The 24,750-nt window shown below is 33.2% G+C and overlaps 1 protein-coding gene across 1 annotated transcript; it reads left to right on the top strand.

Moving 5' to 3' along the window:
* Nucleotides 1-2,001: 2,001 nt before the first annotated feature.
* On the top strand, nucleotides 2,002-21,083 carry LOC139492720 (low-density lipoprotein receptor-like). Its single transcript, XM_071280873.1, has 14 exons — nucleotides 2,002-2,173; nucleotides 3,795-3,920; nucleotides 4,253-4,284; nucleotides 7,353-7,470; nucleotides 7,877-8,002; nucleotides 9,441-9,566; nucleotides 10,765-10,890; nucleotides 12,069-12,197; nucleotides 12,669-12,794; nucleotides 16,946-17,065; nucleotides 19,304-19,327; nucleotides 19,964-19,968; nucleotides 20,115-20,243; nucleotides 21,039-21,083. The coding sequence occupies exons 1-14, from the start codon at nucleotides 2,002-2,004 to the stop codon at nucleotides 21,081-21,083; spliced, it is 1,404 nt and encodes a 467-aa protein (XP_071136974.1).
* Nucleotides 21,084-24,750: the final 3,667 nt, after the last annotated feature.

Below are 24,750 nucleotides of genomic sequence, written 5' to 3' on the forward strand. Positions count from 1 at the left end.
CAAACATTATTCAAAGGGTTCCTGCAAGCATTTTGTTTGCAGCAGACCTGCAGCAAGTTTGCAGCAGATCTGCTGCAAACATTTCAGTTCTGTAAGGGAAGTAATCCAAAAAACTAGAAATAAGAAGATAAATATTCTATGTATTGATATCAAACATTTTTGATCCAAGTATCTTTACACGTGCATGTATTTATAGTACCGCCTACTAGATTGAGTGACGTACAGTTTATCTGATTTATATAAATAGTATATCTTGGAGAATTCTTACAGTTGTTATAAGCATGTCTTAGTAGTAACTATTTTAAGAAGTAGATTTTTTTCTTCTTCAGAATTATCACAGACTTATTATTAAGGGGTTGGATTGAAAGGGTTAGTGTTTAGCTAATTAAAATTCGCGTCCGTTTTGGAGAGTATACCGTCCACTTTTAAGGGTGTGACGTAACGTCCACCTTGAAGGGTAGCTTGGTCCAATATTTAGGTATAGCGCCCGCGCCTAAGCCCAACTATAGCCTCTGCACCCACATACGATGTTCGTGTGAGTCATATCCTTAGGTATGCATCAGTCAAACTCTGATGTCAGTGCTGAGGCCCAAATATAGCGTTAGTGTACGCGCGCAGGTCTAACTATAACGTCTTGCGTCCCGATTTCAGGTCCAAATATGGAGTTGGTGTCCCGATGTCCGCGTGAAGGCCCAAATATAGTGTTCGCGTCCGCGCTCAGGTCCAACTAAAGCGCTCGCGTCCGCGCGAAGGCCCAAATATGGTGTCGGCCTGTGAGTCATACCCTTAGATTTCAGAGTCAACTACGGTGTCCACGCTAAGGCCCAAATATAGCGTCAGCGCATGCGCGCAGCGCGCGTCCCGTGTCCGAGGTTTAGGGCTCATACTGCTCGCACTATACTACTACTTTGATAGAAAATACTTGAAAATTTCATTTTGGGCTACAGGAACATAAACTTTCAATATCAAGATCAGTTTTTGCTGATTTTTCCTTGTTTGTTCTACTTCTTTAAAGACTTTCCACAATTTTTGCAATGAATTTAGTAAAAAATCCAAGGTATTGAAGTGTCAAGGAATATTGACCCCCCTTTTTTTCATCTGGTGTCAGTAAAGTACTACAAATTGATCAAAAGTGCAGTCATGGTCATTTAACTGTGTTTATTTACATCAGTTAATAAAATTTAAGATATAAAAATTTCATTTGGAATAATAAATGGTACTTTTGTGAGTTTCTGCAGTGTTTACATTAGGCTATGCTGTCTGCCAAGTACATAGTATGACGCAATGATATGAGGGGTAAAAATCAAATAATTTCATTAAATCTACATGACAAAATTTGTTTGGGGGTAGTAAACAACCTATGTTTCAATGTTTAACACCACAGAATAACTTTCTGTGCATTTATAACATTATTTAGGACATTTTTTATATAAAAGCATATTGTCAGGATGGGAAAAGCTAAAAATAGCACAAACTCAAGTTTTAGGATCTAATTTTGCAATATGTGACATTTTGCCCCCAAAAAGATTGAAATGTGGCTACTATTATCTCAAATGATCAGTTAAGACAAAAAAAAACCAATTGTTTTCTGATTTTGATGTTTCACCGCATTTTGCTTAAAGGTGTACGTCATACCACCAAATTAAAAGTCCCTATCTGTTCAACCATATTTTACAATTTTCACAGCTTTCTAAATATTTTACCTTAAGTTTAACTTCATAGAAACCAGGTATATCCTGAATCGTACATGTATCAGCTTTCTACATGCTAACAGATGTTTAAAATCATATAAAAAAGAAAAGGTCTTCCGAATAGAGGTACCACTAAAAATAACCCCTGGTTTTCTGGAAATCTTAAATTAGTATACTATGGAGTGCATTAATCCTCAATTTTGCATGCATACTCATAAACAAGTAAATTTTAGCTCAAAATGGTCTTAATATATTTCTCTTTCACCAAAAGTTTCATTTATGCCAATTTGTTGGTTAGTTTAAGTAAACAATGACATCAAATGCACTATTTTTTGTCCGAGTAGACCTACTTTCACGAGTAATTGGTGGCATGACACCTATAAAATGTAAAGATGGGATTCATTGTTTTTCGGAATGTTCGTTATGTGGAGACGAAGTATACTGTAGTGAAGGTTCTGATGACGATCCTGAAATGTGCAAAAGTAAGTTATATGACTGTGTATGCCTGCAAAACTGCGTGACTGAAATTGTATTATATTGGGGTTTACATTTTCGCAATACACACGCACAAGCACAGCAGATATACAGGTCGATTAACTTCAAGAGAAATAATTTCACAGCAAAATCAATGAAAAAATAAAAGTGACACTCCCTGAGCCTAATATATTACCTAAGTTATTATAGGTTGAACTTCTGTAAATTTAAACAATACCATTTCCCATAGGAACTCCCTTTACGGCTAAAACTGTGCCACTTTTACTATGAAGTTTCGGGGAAAAAGTATATCCGAGAACGGAAAGTTGATGTGCACTACTATTTTATTCAAAGGTCAAAACATAGGGATGTGCGGCATATTTTTTACATTTATATGCCCCGAATTTCTTAGAGTTCAAACTTATACTATAATTATGTACTACCCCTCCATTCACGTTTGGTCTTCTCCAGAATTTAATTTTCGCCGCTACCATGTATATTTATACTGCTAACATTCCAAAGTTATGTCTCTATGAGATGAAATATAGAGATCATATCTGGGAACTCTCACGTAAACAAAACAAAATATTTATGAATATGATATATCTCCCCAAAAGAGGTGTGGTTTGTGAAACAGCTGTATTTACAAATTGCAACCGATAGGATTTGTGAATATTTTTTTTACAATGACTGTCCATGTAAAGTTATGGTATAATAAATGCTTTCTATATCTCCTAAAGAGACTCCGGCTACCTCCACCATAAAAACTGACACAATTTCCAAAAACTCACCTTAGTACATCATTAAGATTAATATATTCACTTTTTTAGAATCTTTTGACAAATATGTTTTTTTCAAGTTATTTATATGGTGTGTTAACAAGGTACACATTTTCTTAATCGAATTTAAAGATAAAATAAATCATTCATATTAGCTTTGCTAAAAATTGTCTTTCTCCGGTATATTAGAAAAAGTAGATTTGGAACTTTTGATTCTTCGTATCGTATGAATAAAAGAAGATATAGGTACATTGAAGACTTATTGGTGACCTTCTGCTGTTGTCTGTTCTTTGGTCGGGTTGTTCTTTGACACATTCCCCATTTCCATTCTCAATTTTATAGGACATACGTTAATAAGACAGCTACCCAATGACAATAATAACTATAATACATTTAGATCGCAACACGTAGTCTTTAACGAAAACCAGGTTGTCATGCGATATTTCAAGCTTAAAAATCGTCCCGAATGTATCTTTTTAGTGAATAAGTTTAAAGGACAATAAAACATCTACCGTTGATATCAAATTGTTAATATAACAATAAAGAAATGATTATGACATACCATATGATATTTGTATTACTCCTTTTGTCATTTTAAATTTCATTACGTTGTTTTCAATTTTGGTGCGTCTTTGAAAATCATTATCAAAATATTGTAATAATAACAATACGATTTACGAATGCTACTTCTACTACAGTTTCGTCCTAAAAATGCATGAAATATTTGCCGCTGGACGTTAAGCAACCAACAATCAATCAATCAATCTACTACATTCTTAGTATTAAATATATTAAATTATTTCATTACTGGTTTAATTAAGTCGCCAACATGTTTCTGTCCATTTAACAGATCGAACTTGTCCAAATAATGGAACGAAGTGTGGTGATGGCATAACATGTTATTCGCCAGATGAACTTTGTAATGATGAAGAATTTTGCACAACTGGTGATGATGAAGCTGAAGAAATTTGCAAAGGTTGGTGTTACAATTCGCCGTTTCAGAATCTAATGCATTCTGGGTAATATTTCCAAAGCGTATACCAAAACGTTATGATTGGTTTAAAATGTTATAAACAATAGAAATTCAACCAATGATATGACATTATTTTTATGTTGGTGTACTAATAATGAGATTACCCATAGTCCTCTAGATTCTGAAAAGGCGAATTCAGTCAGTTCACGAGATTGAAACGATGCCGTGGATTACATTGTTTAGAAATCGCAGTTACCAAATATCTTGAAATGTTTTGTAGTTTGCATGCTAATTCGGACACAACCAACTTATAAAGAATCATTTTTATTTTGTAGCATTTGCTGCATGTGAACTATTAATCCTCGAGGTATTATACTCAAATTACAGAGCTTCCTTTTAATTGATACCGAACTTATGAAAATGAGAAATTGAAAATAAAACTAGATGTGTCAAAGCGACACGAATGGCCCCGTATCAAAAAGTTGAAAAATCTGCAATTTCAATAACACATTTGGACACAAACATGATGGTAGTCTCACATATCAAAATTCAGCTCAAAATCTGGAGTTGTATAGACAAAAAGTCCGTATAACTGTGATTTTCAACTATTTTCAAAGTTGATAACCCTTAATTTTTGGGGAAAATTAGCGGAGCGGAACGAAACTGAAACTTGATATGTAACTCATCATGGTTAGCTCACATACCAAAAAATCAGGCCAAAATCTGAAAGCATTTAGAAAAAAGGTCCGTATAACTATGATTTCAAAAATTTATCAAAGTCCAAAGACCGAAATTACAGCAAAAAACAGCCGAGCGGAACGAAACTTAAACTTGATCTGTAACTCATCGTGGGCAACTCACATACCAAAAATCAGCCCAATATCTTAAAGCCTTTACAAAAAAAGTCTGTATGACTGTGATTTTCAACAATAAATCAAAATCCATAGCCCTTAATTTCGGTAAAAATTAGCCGAGCGAAACAAAACTTAAACTTGATCTGTAACTCATCTTGGTTAACTCACATGCCAAAAATCATCCCAGTATCTGAAATCATTTAGAAAAAAGTCCGTATAACTGTGATTTTCAACAATTTATCAAAGTCCACAGCCCGTAATTTTGGCAAAAATTAGCGGAGCGGAAAGAAACTTAAACTTGATCTGTAACTCATCATGATTAACTCACATACCAAAAATCAGCCCAATATCTGAAAGCGTTTAGAAAAAAACAAAGTGTAATGGTTTGTTGCGGAATGACGGAATTACGGAATTACGGACAAGGGTAAAACTATATGGCACCGACAACTTCGTTGCGGGGCCATACAAACACGTTTTCAACTAACTCAGGTAAAGTTCACATTTGAATGTTAAATATTAGTTTTAGGTACATGTATACATTGTATCATGATCATAAAGCACATCAAAAATATAAATATCTATTATTGGCTTTTACAAATTCGGGATGTGACGGTTCGTGACGAATGTAAATTCTGAAAACCGGATGGAACTAATCAAAATGTTTTGTTTTTCATTTCCTCTTTCAAATATGTCTGATCTTAACAATATTCAAAACAATTTCATAAAAGATGCAATATGCAAAAAAACATTTTTTAAGATTTCCTGTGCCCATCGGATCATTTAACGTTTTGTGATGGATAACACACACACACACTATAGCACTTTAATATTAGCAACATATCTTGGGCAACACAACTATAAAATGAATAACTTACTTTATTGCATTGCAATATAATATTTCCCACAGAAAGTAACCAAAAGTTAGCTTTCAATAAATTCAACAATTGCACTAGTGCAATAAATCTTCAAAATTCATGACGTCATCAACGACAAAATCTTAGTTTAAACCAATTTTTACTTTCAAATACTATATTGCTTTACAATAAAAGGGTTATTGCATGTATATTGGGGAATATTGTCCCTCGTAGAACATATATTGCACTCGCAAGCTCACAAGCTCGTGCAATATAAAATTCTACTCGGGACAGTATTCCTCAATATTCATGCAATTACCCTATAATATAATTATTTATTTTGAATTAAGCATTAGCGAACTTAACTGCAATGGCTCGAATAACTTACAGTACTAACATACTAGGTTGCACTCAATTCAACCGTATTCATTTAGATATTCATGTAACAGACCTATCTATAAATACTGTGAACACGTGTTCTTGAAGACAAATCGAGTCTGTATCGATATACGTATGTAACGTAAGCACTTTAGTGAAGTTAATAAAAACCCTTCCATTATTTTACGACCATCACGAGTTGGCTGACCGTTATGAACTACTTTACAGCTGTTGACAGATAAGTTCAATGCTCTTCAACTTCGTACTTTTATTTGGCCTTTTTAACTTTTTTGGATTCGAGCGTCACTGATGAGTCTTTTGTAGACGAAACGCGCGTCTGGCTTATATACTAAATTTAATCCTGGTATCTATGATGAGTTTATTTTCAATAGTCGATGATACACAATCACGTCTTCTTTCCCTCGAATGTGACCTACCGAATCAGATATAGCAGGGTGTGTGTCTTCTTTCTCTCGAATGTGACCTACCGAATCAGATTTATCAGGGTGTGTGTCTTCTTTTCCTCGAATGTGACCTACCGAATCAGATTTAGCAGGGTGTGTGTCTTCTTTTCCTCGAATGTGACCTACCGAATCAGATTTAGCAGGGTGTGTGTCTTCTTTCCCTCGAATGTGACCTACCGAATCAGATTTATCAGGGTGTGTGTCTTCTTTTCCTCGAATGTGACCTACCGAATCAGATTTAGCAGGGTGTGTGTCTTCTTTCCCTCGAATGTGACCTACCGAATCAGATTTATCAGGGTGTGTGTCTTCTTTCCCTCGAATGTGACCTACCGAATCAGATTTATCAGGGTGTGTGTCTTCTTTTCCTCGAATGTGACCTACCGAATCAGATTTAGCAGGGTGTGTGTCTTCTTTCCCTCGAATGTGACCTACCGAATCAGATTTATCAGGGTGTGTGTCTTCTTTCCCTCGAATGTGACCTATCGAATCAGATTTATCAGGGTGTTTGTCTTCTTTCCCTCGAATGTGACCTACCGAATCAGATTTATCAGGGTGTGTGTCTTCTTTCCTTCGAATGTGACCTACCGAATCAGATTTATCAGGTGTGTGTCTTCTTTCCCTCGAATGTGACCTACCGAATCAGATTTATCAGGGTGTGTGTATTATTTCCCTCGAATGTGACCTACCGAATCAGATTTATCAGGGTGTGTGTATTATTTCCCTCGAATGTGACCTACCGAATCAGATTTATCAGGGTGTGTGTGTGTATGCAATGTGATCTACCGAATCAGATTTATCAGGGTGTGTGTATTCATTTCAGAAGTGTTTGACAAAATATAGATGATTCAATAATTGTTATAATTATTATTAAGATTTCGTCTGTAGGAAAGGTATGGTCAAATGCCAAGATGGTATCCAGTGTATATTAAAAGTGATCTATGTTCTGGTGTAAAAGATTGTTACAGTAATGATGGATCAGATGAATCACCAGAAGTCTGTAATGGTAAGAATACAATACAAATGTAGAAATATGTATTGATTTTTTTTTAAAGTCACCGTTATATGAAAAATATTGAGGAAAAAAAATCTTTCTTCAAACCGAGAAATAGAAGGTTACTAAATGGATAAGTAATTATTGTAAAAGAAAATACAACCGTTGACATTAAACTGATTATAATTGATTCATAAATGAAAATTTTGTATTCAATCAAATACCAACTGTTCAATACATAACAGTGAAATACCTTTTGGAATAATCTCTGCTAGAATTTACATGAAAACATATTTATTTCAAAATCTATATTTTTTTTGTAAATATTAACATCACTATAATCATTAACCGTTTCCACTGCGTGATAAATGCGATTGTAATATTTCCTAACGTAGTAGATGCAACAATTTCAATTTAGATTTCAATTGTGGTTATGGAAAGGTCAAATGCCAGGATGGTATACAATGCATATATAAAAAATATCTATGTTCTGGTGTAAAAGATTGTAACGATGGATCTGATGAATCACCAGAAGTCTGTAATGGTAAGAATACAGTGACATTATGGAAAAAAAGTAGTTATGCCCCATTTATGGGCATTATGTTTTCTGGTCTGTGCATCCGTTCCTTCGTCCATCCGTTCGTTCGTCCGTTCGTCCCGCTTCAGGTTAAAGTTTTTGGTCGAGGTAGTTTTTGATGAAATTGAAGTCCAAACGTAGTTCACATGTTCCTTATGATATGATCTTTCTAATTTTATTGCCAAATTAGAGATTTTCTCCCATTTTCACGGTCCATTGAACATAGAAAATGATAATGCGGATGCGGCATCCGTGTACTATGGACACATTCTTGTTTTTGTAATAATATGAAAACAAAGTTCAGGAGCCTGTAATTCAGTGGTTGTCGTTTGTTTATGTGTTACATATTTGTTTTTCGTTCATTTTTTTACATAAATAAGGCCGTTAGTTTTCTCGTTTGAATTGTTTTACATTGTCTTATCGGGGCCTATTATAGTTGACTATGCGGTATGGGCTTTGCTCATTGTTGAAGGCCGTACGGTGACCTATAGTTGTTAATGTCTGTGTCATTTTGGTCTTTTGTGGATAGTTGTCTCATTGGCAATCATACCACATCTTCTTTTTTATACTGTATGAAAAAATATGTTTAGGATAAAATGCCTTTGTTTACGCGAAACTACGTGTATGCACACCAATGATGTGTTATTTTTTGTTCTAAATCAAATATTTAAGCCATTATGCTTACATATGATAACATGATGCATAAACGAAATTGATATAAATAAATATATATATATATGTATAATCGGACAATACTACATTAATCAAAATAGACATAATCTTGTTTCTGGTAGAATCAGCAGAAAAGACTTACATATGTCATCAACTACAATTTGTTCGATAGTAACACGAAGATAGACATGTACAGAGAAGTTTCATGAAAAGACATGTTCACACTAAGAACAACTATGTTAAATTTAAGATACATTAGTGAAAACTTGATATTTGAATGGATCACTGTTATCAGAATAGATGAAATCAACAATGTATGTTAATGTGAGAGTTGTGTCTTGAAGGAAATAACCAGGAAGATCTTTGTTTTCTTATTGTTTTTAAATTTTTAGGTAATAATTCAAATTGCATTACCCATGTTGCACTAGCTAGGGCATTCATTTGTTTTTTTTAAAGTACTTGGCACGAATACAAATGAACCATACTATGAAATGGCAGAAACCTGCCAACCGAGTGGATATTATAAACTGATACCGTGAGACAAAACACATTTTACCTTTTTTGTGTGCGATATAGGCCTAGGCAAACCACGTGAAGAAATGAAATGAATTTCCTTATAGATGTTAACCGTTTCCTATACGTGAGAAATGCAATTGTAAGGTTTCCATACTTTTATTTTCAAAATAAACACATTAAAATGATTTCATCTGATTTTGATTATTTTGTTTTATAGGTTATAAGTGTTCAAAACGAAAGGTAAAATGTAGAGATAACATACAGTGCTATTATGAATATCTTCGATGCAATCAATTTAACGATTGCAACGATGGATCTGACGAGGAAGAAGACTTGTGTAAAGGTATAAGACATTATAAAATGGAGAATGGAGTTTTTAATCCACTCGAGAGACTTCAAACAGAACAATAAGACACAAACAATATATTTGCTGATGAACAATATTAACTATATACAAGAAACGAGTGCGTGTGTAAAAAGTCAAGCTAGTATACGCGTATATATGATGCATATATAAATGAAAACAAATGCAGTTGTCAATCTCGAATCATTCGCCAAAGAAACGTATCAGACGTCCCTGGAATAATAACAAAGCTTGATTGATAGAGATTGGGGTTATCAAAAATATTCGTAATGATTTAGAACATTTTAAAATGCAAGTCTTCATCATGTTCATGTGTATAACGTGAATAACCTGTATATTTTCAATTTCCTTTCATTTTGCACATCTTAAAAGGACATACTGTTTGATTTGTTCCCTTAACTGTGTTAACTTTCGAACTGTTTACCATTTCAGTATTGATTGATAAATGATACTGGGAATTCTTTGTTGTACTTTTGTAGTTAGATGACACAGCATTAATGTTTTCGCAAATCCTTTCGTAATAACTTATAACTTAAATATGCATTAGATTATTGTACTTTTGTTTTTATTTTCCTTGCATGATAGTTGAACACATTTTACTGATTTTTATATGCAGTAGTTTTTGAAACAGGTTTACAACGCAATATGAAGAACATAAACTTAACAACCAAAAACAAAACAAAACAAAAACAAACAAATAAACAAAACAGTGAAACCAAACCAAAACCTAAAATAATGTGTTTTGTTTTTTTGTTTTTGTTTTGTTTTCGTTTTACTAAATATGTAAAAGAGTAATATTTCAACTTAGAAAAGAGAGGCGAAAGATACCAGAGGGATTTTCAAACTCATAAATCAAAAATAAACTGACAATGCCATTGCTAAAAAAGAAGAAGACCCACAGACAAATAATAGCACACAAAACGCAACAAAGAAAACTAAATACTGAGCAACACAAATCCCACTTTAAACTTAGGCTGATCTCAGGTGCTACTGAAGGGTATGCAGACACTTCTCCACCTTTGACAGCCGTCGTGTTGCCCATATTAGTACACATCAAGCAATAAGTGTAATTTGGTAGGTAAAACTTAGGAAAGGGGGAATTGTTTTGACGTCAGAAACATATCCACTATCATTTGTAAAACGGATATTCCAGAACGGTTATATTTATTCTTTGCAGCTCGCCCTTGTAAGCGCGACCAGTTTAAGTGTGGGAATGGTGTACAATGTATCGACGATAAAAGATTTTGTGATGGAATTGAGAACTGTTTGGACGGTTCTGATGAAGACGGAGAGTGGTGCAAAGGTTCGTTTAGGCCAAAACAGAAGGAAACTGTTTAGTTTTCCTAACATCCAAAGGGTTCATAATTCAAGTCTCAAGAAGTGCTATGCAAAACTTATCAAATTTCAAGTTGTATTGTAATTGAAATGAATCATATCCGTATTTGTTAGCTCTTTGATACGGATAAAGGAAGTTAATACTTGATAAAATCAAATCAAATACACAGAGGGATTTTAGGTAAGGTTATCATATATTTTCATATATTTGGATGGTTGAATTTTACAAAATTATTCCACTAAACCGAAATTAAAATAGACACATTAATTAAATATAATTTGAGAGAGTTTTTTTTGTGTTAAGAAGTAAACAAAAATTAAAAATAGCAAACTCCAAGGAAAATTCATCACGGAAAGTCATTTGTCAAATGGCAAAATTCAAACCTCAAACACACCAAACGAAAGGAAACCCGTATCAATTTAACTGTTATATTCCTGACTTCGTACATACATTAACTGAGCTTAGACATTCGAGCACTTCTATACCAAGCAAACAAAATTGTCAGCAGCCCAGTATACACACAAAAAGCAAAAAAAATTCTCAACAGAAACATGTTTATTGTTTTCCCACTATTAATTTCAAATTTTAAAAGTCAAGTATTCCCTTCACCTGTATCACGCAGCAATATACCACAAGGACACAAGAAAATCAGTAATTGGATAACATTGCCTACGGAAATAGTTTCCATTACATTGGTTTTCGAAACGAAAGCTAACGAAAAACAAAACGGACCAGTCATATTCAAGTATTTGCAGATATGCGAATCATATACGTAATATTCAATAATATTCGTATCAGCTATCCAGTTATCAACCCGCTTATTTTAACAATACATCGGAAAAGCCATATGTTCCCTTACTCGAATGATATGGCAAAATCGTTGAAGATACATTGATTTTTTGTCCTGTTATACATAGTGTCAGTTAAAATACTAATTTTAATTAGCTGTTTCATCTTTAATTTTTGTATTTTTCCTTTTGTCTTTTGTCTTTTTTTCTGTTTTCATTTCATTATTGCGTACTTTCTGATCTGATTATTCACGTGTGTATGTTCAAAATATTTGGTTGTCGTCCAATATAACACACCTTATTTTGTCTTTTTTAATTATTTTTTTAAATAGGCTTTAAAACAAATCTTTTTTTCAGGATATTATTGCCCTTACTGGAAAAGAAAGCGTGCTGATGGAAAACAATGTATTCTTGCAGATGGTACTTTGTGTAATGGAAATGCAGATTGTAATGACAAGTCCGATGAAGATGCAGAATTTTGTCGAGGTACTTTTTTGATGGGCTAATCTGCTTACCCTTCCGGAGAACTTGAGATCAACCCCAGTTTTTGATGGGGTTCGTGTTGCTTAGGCTTTAGTTTTCTATGTTGAGTCTTCTGTACTATTATTTGTCTGGTTGTCTTTTTTTTTAGTCATGGCGTTGTTAGTTTATTTTTGATCTATGAGTTTGACTGTTCCTCTGGTATCTTTCGTCCCTCTTTTATCTACTTCATGAAAATGTGGTATTAATATTACGTTAAGGATATATGCTGCCGAAACTTAAAACATATTTTGATCAATGAAATAACGTGTAAATACATAAATGCTTTGCTTTATTATTCTTCCTTATAAAATACAAAGTAAAGATCAGTCATCTTGCTTGTTTCTGAAACACTGCCGTTTATAAGATAGATGTATATTGTCATGACGGTATATCAGAGTACATTTTATTCTGTATTTTTATAATCTATTTATCTAGATTATAAATGCGTTGATGACGATCAAAAGTGTTCTGACGGATTACAATGCATCAACGAATATATGTTGTGTAACCAAAAGGAAGATTGTAAAGATAAATCGGATGAAGATCCAGACTATTTTAAAGGTAAGACTAAAGTGATTGTCTTTTATTTTTTAACTTAGTGTTTTCAAACAAGAAGGCAACTTTTGAAATCAAGTATTCCGGTGCATACTTAATTGGATTCACTATCAATATGTACCAACATACCCATGCTTGTCACGATGTCTTTAAAATTTGTAGCATAGCTACATGTTTAACCCTGCCACATTATTTATGTATGTGCCTGTCCCAAGTCAGGAGCCTGTAATTCAGTGGTTGTCGTTTGTTTATGTGTTACATATTTGTTTTTCGTTCATTTTCTTATATAAATAAGGCCGTTAGTTTTCTCGTTTGAATTGTTTTACATTGTCATATCGGGGTCTTTTATAGCTGACTATGCGGTATGGGCGTTGCTCATTGTTGAAGGCCTTACGGTGACATTTAGTTGTTAATGTCTGTGTTATTTTGGTCTCTTGTGGACAGTTGTCTCATTGGCAATTATACCACATCTTCTTTTTTATATAGCACAAACAAAGGTCAGAAGTAGATTGGAGGCTTGTTCATAATTCCTCGTTTTTTTCACAGCATGCAATTTTATTTTTAATTGCGTGCTAAAAGTTCTTTCGAAATGATATAATATCATAAATGGTACGAACTTTACGAATTTTAACCACCCTTTAAAAAAATATGTGCCTCCGTGGTGTGTAAGGTCAAATCCAGACATCACCATACCATGACCAGACACTATAATACCATACCTGTACATCGTAATATCGTGACCACACATCATAATACAATGACCGCAAACCCTATATCTTTCATTTGTGAATGTACCTCTTTGCCATTTGAAGCATACCAGATTCGAAATCGCACCATTAGTTATCACCAAAACTTAATTTAACTCAGTTAATGCCCGTGGATTTTTTCATAACGGCACACAAGAATAAAAGACTTTTAGAAGGCTATATTCAAATTCAACGACAGCTATGAAAAAGCTAGAAATAAAATTAATTCACAGAGACAATCAAATATCAACAATCGGAATCGAAATCTCGAAATAACTTAAGAAACAAGAGATAAGACATGAGATGCTCAACTGATCAATTTAATGACATACGACAGTCACATAAATTGTGCTAGTACATTATTATTGTCATTTAATCAGAACTTTCTTGCACAAACTACAATCATTAGAGTCTCTCAATCTACTTCAAAGGACATGCAATAAAATTTAAAGAGGCAGATGCAATTAACTCAATTCAAACGGTATGACAGATGACAAAAACACTATATTTATATTGTATACATAACCTCGTATCGAAGCAGGCTTGCACTAACAGAACCAAACGCCAAATATGTTGAGCATATTAATCAATATCTACTGTCATATACACCAACATGGTGGCTGTGCTTCAATGTAATACACAAAACAGAAAGACACGATTTTCGTAAAAAAATATATACGTTTTGTTTTGTTTTTGGTTATCTATATATTCTTTAAATCATGATTCAATTTCGTTTAAAATAATAATCTAGCTCAATACATGTGGTTCTTTTACAAATCTTCTTGATTATATGGCTTCCTCGTCGTGATCATCTTCTTACAGTTGTTTCGTTAGGCCAAAATCCGAAAGTGTCTAAATGTGGAATTCTTCTCTTTTTAAGCCCACAAAAAGTCATTGTACACTAAATCTAGAACATGTTAATTTCTTTCTTTTCAGCAAGAAAATGTAGAAACTTTGAGGTGAAATGTGATGATGGCATTCAATGCATTCACAATTTTTTTCTTTGTAACGAACATATAAACTGCAATGACAAATCTGACGAGAATGAAGATATGTGTAAAGGTGAAATATATTATACCAGAATTCATTCTTAATGTGAGATCAGCTTCCCCTTAAGGATGTTAGCTCCTCTTGTTTTTGAATTTACGCCAGATATTTTAGAATCCTCTGGTTTTATCAACGTGGTGGCATTTTAAAAAACATTTGCCAACTACATATAACCTCTACTTCTCTTTTCATAATTTGATTAAGAAATAATTCATGGGGGCTTGAATATATCGTGATTTTACCACGGGTTGGCCCTTTATGACAAATATTTTACCCAGAGCGATAGCGAGGGGTAAAATATTGGCATAAAGGGACAACCCGTGGTAAAATCTAGATATATATTCAAGCCCCATGAATTATTTCTGAATTATTTCGATTCTAATAGGACAAATACGGCAATTATTTTGGATCGAAGCGCTCTAGGTGGAGGCAAATATTTGCCGTTCCCATAAATTAACGCACTTTTAGAGTGGCGTAAAAGAATGGAGCAAAGAGAATTAGTGATATGCTCAAACTATTTACAATAACGTATTTAGATAAATTTGGATGAATTTTAATGATAATTTACTTATATGTCTGTTATGTATAAAAAAAATGGGCTTATACCACATTTTAGCATCGTTTGTTTACGTTTCCTTGTTGTGATGATTTTCGGTATCAGAAGTGGTATTTTTTTGTAAACTGCTCAAATTATTACGTCATCATTCTATGACGTCGGATACTTCATTCATAAAAAAACATATGACGTGGGAGTACGATCGGAACAGCCAATGCAATATATTCATATTTTACCACGGGTCTGTACTCAAAGCGTTTGAAGGACGTCATGTTAGAATTACATATAGTTTACAATGCCATCTTTGAAAATCTAATTTAAACCCTGTTATTTCATCATACTTTTTGACAGAAAAAAGGTGCCAATGTTAAATTTAAGAAAAATCTAGTGAGAATCATTTCCCGCCAATTTTCAAAGGCTTATATCTCAAAAACAAGCACACAGACCCTTTCTTTTTTCTGTTTTATAGTTCTTTTATTTACATACATCAATACATAACAGTCCTTTTAAAAGCTTGTTATTTTGAAACAGAGTAGCCAACATCCTTAACGGCGCGAGTAGGGGACGAATATGTTTAGTAATGAATGGGTGTAAATCATGACTAGGTGATATTTTGATTCCAAGATGTACATATAATTGAATCATTCGGAGAAGCAAACGTTGTTCACAACGTACACTTTACATCAATAAAATGAAACGGTGGAAAAAAGATAAATGAAAGATAAGTTTCATTGTTTTCCGTAACTATAGAAATATGCGCAAAAGTAAGTTATAATTTAGTTTCATTATTTATTACAGTTTACGAGAGAGAAAAAAATATGACAGACATGAATAGGCTCCTTATTTGGGCCAGGCACATAAAGTATGAGGCAGAGTTACACATTTTTTGTGTGCGCTCACCCCTACCCTAACCTAAGACAGTGGTGTAACAGTACAAAATAAGAACAAACAATAAAATCCGTCGAAAGAGGTTCACCTCATCAGGTCTTTCTTATATATAATGTCAATACATATTTTGTCCGCTAACTCCTACTTTTCTTTTCATAATTTAATTGCATATAGTTTCAAACAAAAAGTTTAATGTATAATGGTAAAAAAAAGAGAGAACCATGTCCCGCCACATTACTCTTATTATTCATCAAATTACCCGAAAAATCAGTTGCTGCGAATATTTAGTCAGGAAATACAGAAAAATACACCGAAAAGTCCGTTACCTTTCCCCGTTATGAGTTAATAATCAAACAGTGATCACAATAGTACAGACATTTCTCATAATGTAATTTTATAATATGGGGCCTCGGTGGCCAAGTGGTCTAAGTAGTTACTACTGTAATCACTTGCCAGTCACCACTGAGGTTGTGAGTTCGAATCCCGCTCGTGCGGGTGCACTTGACTCCAATCTTAATTGACTAGGATTGTCAGTTTTCCTATCGAAAGTCGGTGGTTTTCTCCGGGCACTTTGGCTTCCTCCACCAATAAAAACTGACCGCCACGAAATAGCATAAATGCAGTGCTTAAAAGTGACGTTAAAACACCAAAAATCAAAAATCATAATTGAATTTTATTATAGGGGTTATATGTGACACTAATAAACATGAATAAATTGCGGTGAATACTAGTATTGTCAAACAATTAATCTATCGAGTAACATACAAGTACATTTTTGTACTCAACATTCTGAAACTGTTCATTTGACACGGGGATAGTTTGAAGTGTTCACGTCTTTAATGTACATATTTACTTTGATAATTGATTCTGTTTAAATCATGTGTTGTATTTTGTGATTTATATGTTTATGTGAATTACAGGTAGAATTTGTGATCCTGGCGAGACAAAGTGTGCAGACAATTATCAATGTATAAAGATAATTAATGTTTGTGATGGATTGTATGAGAGTAGGGATAAATCTGATGAAGTTCAAGAAGCATGTATTTTAAATTTTATACCAACTTCTGATTTTATACAAATATAGTAAGGATGATTCCTTCTCAGTTACAAAATAACAAGCCTTTTAAAAAATATCAAACTTGGATAGAATTTATGTTGGTATAAAATTGAGAATGGAAATGGGGAATGTGTCAAAGAGACAACAACCCGACCATAGAATAGACAACAGCAGAAGGTCACCAACGATATCCACAATATATCCAATGGTGATCCAATGGAAGGATCTGTCGTATAGTTGTCACTTGTTCAGACGTACTTAGCATATAATTATTTCTATGACAGTATCTTACGATCCTTTACGATCGATAATTTCTCTAATCTGCCATCAATTACATCTTCATGCCTAATATAGCATGTACTGTGTAACAACTCTGGATTTTACTGATGAGGAAAGGTAGCAGAACTAGCCACCGAAAGCTGAATTTTGAGTTAATTCTAGGTGACAGAGTGGTCTAGAGCGGACACAGTGCAGGCGGCGTTGTCTCGATATACAAATATTATGAGTATATAAGCCATTAAAAATACGGCGTGAAAAGAATCCCTCTAAAGTTTCATACATATAACATTGCCACATTTTTTTCTAAAAACAATTAAAAAAATATCAAGGATTTTATAAGATTTTCAAAACTGGCTTTTTGGAATATACGTATTAAGATTATGAAAAGAATAGTAGGGTTAAGCCTGGAAAATATTTCAATGGTACCATGTCCTTGTCCTTTTAGATATAAGCGATAGAAAATTTGACGAGAAATGAATCTCTCTACAGTTTTCAAATATTTAACATTGTCCCATTTTTTCTAACAAAACCTATAAAGAAATTATAAGGCTTTTATAAGATTTTCAAAACTGGCTTTTAAAATATATGTAATTAGATTATAAAAAGAAAATTAAGGGTATGTGGGTTAAATTTTTAAAAGAACCAAACGGATAAAACCATAGGATAAAACAATTCTGACAAAATGTCATAAACAAAAGAAGCGAACATCCTTAAACCAATTTATTGTATATAAGGCACTGCGTATATCCACCTGATATTTACATTTGGATTCAATTTTGAAAGCCAACACCTTTATTATATTGTAAGTTAAAATTTTGACTTGATCATATTCGGAGAAATATATAATATAGTTTTACTTTACGTTTTTGTATTGATAAAAATAACCTTTTTAAGTCAAGCTCAAAAAGCTTCTGTAAATCAGTTTATCATGCAATTGGCCAACTATTGTACAAATAACAGGTATACAAATAAATGTGTGCTGCATTTGTACTTGTACAAATAAAGTCTCCTGTTATCCCGTTTTGATGTTGAACAAGCGGTAATATGAATATTTCTGTTTCCTAACCAGTTCATGTTCGGGTCCTCTTCGCGGTTCGTGTCTATAAACTATGTCGATAACTATGAAAAATTAGAGACAAAGATTTAGATTTTTTTAAATAAATTTTCAAGCGTGTTTTGAGTAATTTCAGGATACCCACAATATATGAACATTGTCGGACAATATAAAATGTATGTGTACTTGCTACGAAACAGGTGGAAGGCTCGGTGGAGCCTCGCTTTTCGTCCTGTTTCTAAAGCTCATACAAATAAATTCTATATTTACCGACAAAATTCATATATTATATATTTAACGTTTCAAAGTGCATATTTAAAACATTTTATTGTTCGAATTTGGAACGTTGAATTATATATCGGTATTAATATATTCGATGCATGTATCAGAAATGATACAAAAATCTTTCCGTGACATATAACGTAAGCCAGGCAAATTGTTACTACAAGCAACATTAACGGTAACAATGATTAAGAGACCATATCAGTTTAAATTCTTGTTCAGGTTATTACATTTTGTGACTAATAAAATCATCATAGATACCAGGATTAAATTTTGTATTTACGCCAGACGTGTTTGATTCCAATTTGTAATTCGTCGTGTTTATGTGAATGATAATATTTCTTGTCGATATTCTAGATCTTTGCAGAGCTTTTTTTTTATTATTTGTGCATTATCCTTGGTATTAAATAGGATTGCAATAGTTGTCCCTTGTCATAAACGAATTTATGATCAATCAATCGAAAAATGGTGTATTCATATCAAGGTGTCGATGTCATGCACATTTTTTTTTTTATTGTTTGCTACGATAACTTGATTCCGTCTCTTTGAGGAAACCAAAATTTCATATTTAAGTTTCTTTCCCAAATTCATTTTTTTTCCTTTCAGCGAGAGAATGTCCCTCTGGTTCAAGTAAGTGTTTATGACGATGGGTATCCTAGATGCTCAACAGGGGAGGACGAAGATCCAGATTTTTGCTTAATAAGTATTACATTTTGTAATTTTAACTATGTGTGAATGTACATTAATATGTTGGTACTCAAACAAAAACAAGGTTGTCGCTTGCTGATGTGGTTCATAAGTGTTTCTCGTTTTTTTTCATATCGATAGATAGGACCGTTGGTTTTCCTGTTTGAATGGTTTTACACTAGTTATTTTTTGGGCCCTATATAGCTTGCTGTTCGGTGTGAGCCAAGGTTCCGTGTTAAAGGCCGTACTTTGACCAATAATGGTTGACCTTTACAAATTGTGACTTGGATGGAGAGTTGTCTCATTTGTACTCATACCATATCTCTTTATATCTATGGCTTCATTAGTTTGACAAATAAAAAATCAATAAATCAAAGTTTACAAAAACTTATGGATTGTTAAGATAGAAATGTTTTCATATACATATGCATAATTTCTACATGTAAGATAAAAACTAAATCTCAATTTGCTATGATTAGATTACGATTTCTATTGTCATTCAGAAAATTTCATATACATGCGACAGGTTTGGTCTACTTGAAGTAATAATTGATCCAAAACATTATCCAATATGTCCAGGAAAGGTATGTCTTAGTCATATATACAGTGTCGGTTGGTCGGCGTTTTGTTCCTTTGAGAGTTCAACACCATTATTGATTGCACATACATGTGCAATGTGTCCCGGTATTAAACCATTGATTTCATAATAAACAATTTTCTTTCTTTATAGACAGAGTTTGACCAACAGGAATGTCCAGATGCTCTGACCTCAATCCTCAGTGCATTTATGATCATAGTTGGTTCTGCAACGGCCGAAGTGAATGCCAATATGGAGAAGATGAATATGATTGTGTCAAAGGTAAGGAGTCATTTAATTAAATATCATGCTTACTCGTGTATGATGAATTTTTGCCGTTTCACAATTTAAAAATGTACATTTTGAAATCTACAACTATTTTAACAATCATTAAATTTTATAACAATTGAGATTGGTCTATGATTACATCATGCATTTTAAGATGTTGACAATATTAATTATTTCATTTAAATTAAACAAGATAGTGAAAATCACCACCAATTTCACTTCAATTGCATAAATCACAGAGGCAATCATCACGTTCAACACCCCCAAAAACGACATTGTTATATTTACATTTTCGATTCATATATCAACAATTACAATTTGCCTTTTGAAGATCCTATGATAGATCAACAATATATCTTTCAAAATCATGTTGTTTTGAAAATTCTATAGTTCAACACTTACCTAAATTATAAACAGTAGTTAACCATATTTGTTTAATCTTACTTACCACAGAGACATTGTTTGACTATATTTGATACCAATACATGTTTTGGTACACTTTTTGAGCCCTGAAAGACCACAATTGTTCATTTTATAATACAAACAGCTTTTCTATAAAAGCATGAAAAGCAAACCTTTGATCGACCTCCTTGCTATGTTTGTTTTGGGTGTTTGTAAACAATAGGTAGGTAGTCTGTTTCAATCTGTTTAATATATATTGGAATTTGATTGGACACTCAACATTAACTTCATTTCAAGGCTACGTTCCACATTGCATTTCAATTTTAATTGTCCAATCTAATTCCGGTATATATTAAACAGACTTAAACTCTGCCTACCTATTTTTAGCAAAAATCCAAACAAACCTACCAAGCAAGTCGATCAACATTTTGATTTGCATGCTGTTATAGAAAAGCTGTAAAGCGTTCTATTTATTAGAACCTTGGATGATATCACAATTACTGGTATATACTATTTATGTACACCGAGATTGTGAGTTCGAACCCCTATCGTGTTGGTGCACTCGACTCCATTCTTAATTGACTAAGATTGTCAGTTTCCTTTCAAAAGTCGGTGGTTTTCTCCGGACTCTCCGGCTTCCTCCATCCATAAAAACTGACACTACGAAATAGCTCAAAAGTGGCGCTAAAAAGTGGCGTTGAAACAACAAAATCCATCAATCAATATTTATGTACATGTACCTTGCAAAGTTTTAAATTCGATAACAGAACAAAACAAAACAAGATACTATTTACATTTAAAAAGAAGATCTGTTACTACTGATATATTTCTACAAACCATGTCAGTTTCTGTTATTCCTTTACAAATCCTGAGGCTTCCACGGAATTTCCATGGCTTGCATAGTAATTTGAGTGGATTTAAAATAAAAACGAGCAAAATCTAACCAATCAGATCAGATACAAAAGTGTTGTTTATACAAACTATATCACTTTACTGCAAAAACTAAAAATCAAAATACTAGTAGAAGATTGTCAATTGTCACTTCCAAGTGGTGAAGTTGAAATACGCCATTTTAAAGAATATAATGACGCCATTTCGAGTTGGTTGAACGATATTGAAAAGTTGATTCACAGATGAATATCTTCCAATCGTCATAACCATAATCCCGAATATGATGTACAAAATTTGATCACCGTTTTTTTTTTTACATAAGCAACACGACGGGTGCCACATGTGGAACAGGATTTGATAACTCTATCGGGCCACCTGAGATACATTCCCCCAGGTTATTGAGTCGGTTAGTGTTGCACAGTCTTTAGTTTTTCTATAGGGTTCTTTGTAAACTGTTGTTTGTCTTTTTTTGGTTTTTTTCATGGCGTTGACAATAGATATAAGAAGATGTGGTATGAGTGCAAATGAGACAACTCTCCATCCAAGTCACAATTTGTAAAAGTAAACCATTATTGGTCAAAGTACGGCCTTCAACGCAGATTCTTGGCTCACATCGTACAGTAAGCTTTAAACGGCCACAAAAATGTCTAGTGTAAAATATTCAAACCAGAAAACTAACGTTTTAATCTATATAAAAACGAGAAACGAGAAACACTTATGAACAACATCAACAAACGACAACTACTGAACAGCAGGTTCCTGGATTAGAACATGTACAAACAAATACAGCGGCTTTAAAAGAGGGACGAAAGATACCAAAGGGACAGTCAAACTCATAAATCTAAAACAAACTGACAACTCCATGGCTAAAAATGAAAAAGACAAACAGAAAAACAATAGTACACACGACACAACATAGAAAACTAAAGAATAAACAACACGAACCCCACCAAAAACTAGGGGTGATCTCAGGTGCTCCGGAAGGGTAAGCAGATCCTGCTCCACATGTGGCACCCTTCGTGTTGCTTATGTGATTAAAAAATCCGTTAAATAGTCTAATTCGGTAGGTCATATTCATGAAAGGGAAGGGGATTGTAGTTACGACGTAAGGAACATATCCGATATCATTTGTGAAACGGTTATTCCATAACGGTCAACCAACTCGTGATGGCGTCCGTAAAATTTAAAAGTTTTTATAAGGGCAAACCTTCACCCTTTCCTGAAACAATAGTATAACATCAGAACATAGAAAGACACACTATAAAATATCAATTTGAATGGCTAACTCAATGAAAAGACATATTAACAAAAACAAGTGAAAATACACGGAATTAATAAATTTGATCTATGACACAATGTAAATACAAAATTAATAAACACAGGGGCTTAGCCATGTGATTATGGACTTTCCGATTAGATTTTCCTCTAAGTTCAGTATTTTTGATGTAAAACAAAATAGAAAGACAAGCATAACAATTGGACAAAAAATTTATTGCCTGTTTATGAATGTACAAATTATTAAGAAACTAAGGTTTCGTCTGACGCAAATACAATATTTAATCCTGGTATCGATATTGTATTCAACTCCCTCAGTCAAAGTTGACATTCGATGGATAAGCATATTATTTTGGGTATTTTTTGTAATGTATCGCATCATCTGTGTTGGTTTTTATACATCCTTTCCACTCAAATATTTGCGTTTGGGCGCTGCCGACATTAGAATATCAAGAAACACGCTCAGGACCAAAATAGTTGTCAAGCGTAGTTTTTCTTATTTCCATTGTACACTTTAAGATGGCTATTATATGATTATTTGTAAATGTGATCACCAATGTAAACATAAAAGTTTTAACTTTGTACTTGCTTGGCTTTATAACTGTTTTGATCTGAGCGTCACTGATGAGTCTTATTCAGACGAAATGTGCGTCTGACGTATTAAATTATAATCCTGGTACCTTCTACATAAGAAAACGTCCGGAACAAGCCAGGAGTTTGACAGTTGTTCCATTAGTTTGATGTGTCTGAGTTTTTGATTTTGCTATTTGATAAGAGACTTTCCGTTTTGAATTTCCTTGGATTTCGGTATTTTTGGTTATTTTAATCTTTGATATGGATATTAATTTGTAAAGATCATTAACTTGTTTAATCATAAAAACGTCGATAATTCTTTTTATTTAATTAAAACGGTCAATATGAGGTTTATTGTTCTAATCAGTCTAAAAAAAAACATTATAAGACATTATTTATATTAAAAATGACAATATTATATTGTGTCTGCCGATTGAGGTCAGTTGCCGCGAATTTGAAAAGAAACGGCTAAACGCGAAATAAAGATCCACGAAAATAAGTTGGTTTACAGGAAGGAGCTTTTCACTCCTAACGCCAATATATAACCTAAATCTTATATAGTCAAATATTTTTTAAACGCAAATTAATATGATTTCAAGGTATGTATAAAATCTCAAACCAAAAGAACACATTGACTTTTGAAGAGGTATAACTCATAACGTTTTATAATAATGTTTTATTTAACGAAAAATGCACATGTTTAACCCCGCCGCATTTTTGCGCCTGTCCCAAGTCAGGAGCCTCTGGCCTTTGTTAGTCTTGTATTATTTTAATTTTAGTTTCTTGTGTACAATTTGGAAATTAGTATGGCTTTCATTATCACTGAACTAGTATATATTTGTTTAGGGGCCAGTTGAAGGACGCCTCCGGGTGCGGGAATTTCTCGCTACATTGAAGACCTGTTGGTGATCTTCTGCTGTTGTTTTTTCTATGGTCGGGTTGTTGTCTCTTTGACAGATTCCCCATTTCCATTCTCAATTTTATCTTGTTCAATAATATAAAGGTCCAGCATAGCAAAATAGATAAATACTAGAGCAAATATTGCTTAATATGCTAATTTTTATTATAGTATTTATAAGAATTTGTTACATTATATAATTCAAAAAATGTTTATTAATCAAATATATTAAGATATATACAATACCAGATACAGCAATAACAACACATTATAAATATCAAAGTATAAAAAACTAATGGAAACACAAATTGCACGACATAATCATTCAAAAAATATTCTTGATAATCTTGTTCATATTTGATTCTGTTACTGTGTGTTCGCTTCTTTAGAAAACAGTAAAATCACAAAAAAACTGAGCTCCGATGAAAATTGTAAAGGAAAGTCCCTAATCAAATGACAAAA

The sequence above is a fragment of the Mytilus edulis genome, chromosome 10 (assembly GCF_963676685.1).
Source record: "Mytilus edulis chromosome 10, xbMytEdul2.2, whole genome shotgun sequence".
NCBI lineage: Eukaryota > Metazoa > Mollusca > Bivalvia > Mytilida > Mytilidae > Mytilus > Mytilus edulis.